Raw genomic sequence first — 3,307 nt, 5'->3', positions numbered from 1 at the left:
TCCCTAAATTCTGTGTTTTCCATTTGATTTCTTATGGATTCCGTGTTTTATGATTCAGTACAAATTTATCTATATATATGGTGTCTAGTGAAATGAATTAATAAAACTTTGCATTGCATTTTTATTTTATTTTATCAGACATGATGCTGCACAACAAAACTGTATAAATTAATAATAATAAAAAATAACTTGGTTGTCATATAATTTCACGTTAAAACAGATTTTTATTTTGACGGTTTGTCGTGAAGGTCTTTCAGTTAGTTTTAGTTTCAGCGTGTATTTGACAGTATTTTTTTCTCAAATAAAACTGCATAAAGCTGGTGAAGTGACTCTCAGAGCAGCTCTGAAGATGAAGTGCATATGTTCATGTCCTCATATATTGAGATGCAGACACTGAAAACACCCTGAGTCACGTGTGTTTGAGTTTGTGTATCAGATGAAACTACTCCACGCATTCAGAGACACACAGAACATGCAGACTTATTAGCGACATGCACTGACTGATTGCTGTAACATTTATTTCTGTTGTGTGATAGGATGTTAGATTAAAACATTGAGTAAAAATGTCCAGAGCTTATCATCATTATTAACATAAATTTGATCATAATCTCGATATGATATCATTTATCGCCCGACGCTAATTTAGGCTATTTATAGAACGTGCTTTGCGGGAGACTTAGAGACTCCATGCGGGCTACCAGGTGCCCACAGGCACCACGTTGGTGACCACTGCTCTAAGGACTTGGCATATTATTTGAAATGTCTTCATTGCATATAACAAGTGTTTTTAGGTTTGACCTTGCTGTGTTACAGGTGATGTGACAACTCAAGTCTCCCTTCAGCCTGCACTGAAATTTAACGGTGGTGGCCATATTAATCATACCATATTCTGGACAAATCTGTCACCGAATGGTGGAGGAGAACCACAGGGTAGGAGTCATTGTACACATGAATAGAAGTTGAACATATCCATACTGCTATTTATGAAGCATATAGTTGTATGTGATGAGTCTTTGTTTTTTGTTTTTTTTTATTACAGGTGAGCTGTTGGAAGCCATTAAGCGTGACTTTGGCTCATTACAGAAGATGAAGGAGAAGATGTCAGCTGCCACAGTGGCCGTTCAGGGCTCAGGATGGGGCTGGCTGGGCTTTGATAAGGACAGTGGAAGACTGAGGATTGCTGCATGTGCGAATCAAGACCCTTTGCAGGGCACTACAGGTAAATCTTCCACAATGAATAGAAGAGAATAGATCTATTTTGGTAGTAAAGGTATGAGTCCCCAGAGTTCACACTGTCATTTTTCATACACTCTTAACAAGACCCTCAGTGAATACACACACAAAAAAAAACCTCCAACTTATTCACAAGAGTCATCCATGTATATGTAGCAGTTGTATGTATTTCTTAAGGTAAAGCAATATTCTGGTAGACTCCAAAGAGAAAGAAATAATTAGTTTTTCAAGTTGTTAAAGTCTTTGAACTTTACTATACTCTCTTTCCCTTTTAAATTTTAGGTCTCGTCCCACTACTTGGGATAGATGTCTGGGAGCATGCATACTATCTCCAGTACAAGAATGTTAGACCTGACTATGTTAAGGCCATCTGGAATGTTGTGAACTGGGAGAATGTCAGCGAGCGTCTGCAAGCTGCCAAGAAATAAATTGCACCACACTTGGGGAGGAAAAAAAGTAACATAGTGTCCGTTTAGACCTTCGAAGCGCACAAATAATCAGACCACATTACAACCACCAATCCTAACTGAGACTCTAGAGAGGTGGTATGGTTCTTGACAAGTTCATTTTCCATGCAGAATTGTGCATTGTTGCTTGCTTTATCGTTGAGTCGAAATCAAAGAATATGTATGTTCATGCTTTCAGTAAATTCAAATTAAAAGATTGTTTGAACATGGTCTTTGTTGTGTTTTCTTGTTTTTTTTAAGCCTAAGTGACATTTATAAAATATTAATATTATAAAACATTATTTTAATAAAGTAATAAGCCCCAAGAAGCCGTGCTTTACAGTGAATTTATAACAGCTAAGGGGCGTTGTAAAACCCCCTTAGCTGTTATAAATTCACTGTAAACCACGGCTTCACGGGGCTTATTGCTTTTATTAAACGGTTATTCCATATATGTAGCAAGGTTTCACAAAAAAAAAAAACAAAGCAGATAAAATGTAATGATATTAATAAAAACATTATTCTTTCGCCAAACAATGTAGTTCCTCAGAAACGGTTGCGGTTGCAACAAAGTGGTTGCCGAGCAACACAGACGTAAACAAAGGTGTATATTTGTAGTGTAATTTACAACAGCTTCGAACGCGGCACAACCAATCAGAATCAAGGACCGGAACTATCTGTTTTATAATACTTATTTTAACATTACTAATATAAAATATGAATAGTAATCAAATATTGTATTAAATTATACATGACTGAATTCAGTCTTTCAATCCTGTTATAGCCAAGTTGTAACTTGTGTGTTTTATAATCTGTCTGATATTTAGAATCGGATACGCTCAATAAAGGAGTCAATAAGCAAAGCAGGGCTGGTAAAAAATAAAAAAAATTTAAAAATCCCAATAGATGGAGAAGTAATATCAAACTGTCATGAATCGTTTTTAAAGTTAAAAGCACGTCATTCAGTACAGTGGAACTGGGAATTGGTAAATTACTTGGATCTTTTCTTTTAATACATTGACGACAGATGCTCTCCCAGTGTAATTCATTTACAACAGTGCATGAAGTGTTTTCTTCTCCCCTTAGCTGTTATAAATTCACTGTAAACCACGGCTTCACGGGGCTTATTGCTTTTATTAAACGGTTATTCCATATATGTAGCAAGGTTTCACAAAAAAAAAAAACAAAGCAGATAAAATGTAATGATATTAATAAAAACATTATTCTTTCGCCAAACAATGTAGTTCCTCAGAAACGGTTGCGGTTGCAACAAAGTGGTTGCCGAGCAACACAGACGTAAACAAAGGTGTATATTTGTAGTGTAATTTACAACAGCTTCGAACGCGGCACAACCAATCAGAATCAAGGACCGGAACTATCTGTTTTATAATACTTATTTTAACATTACTAATATAAAATATGAATAGTAATCAAATATTGTATTAAAACATACATGACTGAATTCAGTCTTTCAATCCTGTTATAGCCAAGTTGTAACTTGTGTGTTTTATAATCTGTCTGATATTTAGAATCGGATACGCTCAATAAAGGAGTCAATAAGCAAAACAGGGCTGGTAAAAAAATAAAAAAAATTTAAAAAATCCCAATAGATGGAGAAGTAATATCAA

At 35.3% G+C, this 3,307-nt stretch overlaps 1 protein-coding gene across 1 annotated transcript in view; it reads left to right on the top strand.

Annotated features, from left to right (window-relative positions):
• Nucleotides 1-1,787, top strand: part of LOC107732630 (superoxide dismutase [Mn], mitochondrial-like) — a 4,866-nt gene extending 3,079 nt beyond the window's left edge. The window contains exons 3-5 of the mRNA XM_016544027.1: nucleotides 814-930; nucleotides 1,040-1,219; nucleotides 1,516-1,787. Of these exons, the coding sequence (XP_016399513.1) occupies nucleotides 814-930; nucleotides 1,040-1,219; nucleotides 1,516-1,661 (443 nt within the window). The 3' untranslated portion in view covers nucleotides 1,662-1,787. The remainder of the gene's footprint in view (nucleotides 1-813; nucleotides 931-1,039; nucleotides 1,220-1,515) is intronic.
• Nucleotides 1,788-3,307: the final 1,520 nt, after the last annotated feature.

Source organism: Sinocyclocheilus rhinocerous, unplaced genomic scaffold (genome assembly GCF_001515625.1).
Source record: "Sinocyclocheilus rhinocerous isolate Xijiao unplaced genomic scaffold, SAMN03320098_v1.1 scaffold1542, whole genome shotgun sequence".
NCBI classification, from domain to species: Eukaryota; Metazoa; Chordata; class Actinopteri; order Cypriniformes; family Cyprinidae; genus Sinocyclocheilus; species Sinocyclocheilus rhinocerous.
The sequence above is the reverse complement of the archived record's forward strand: the minus strand, read 5'-3'. Positions and strand labels throughout refer to the sequence as shown.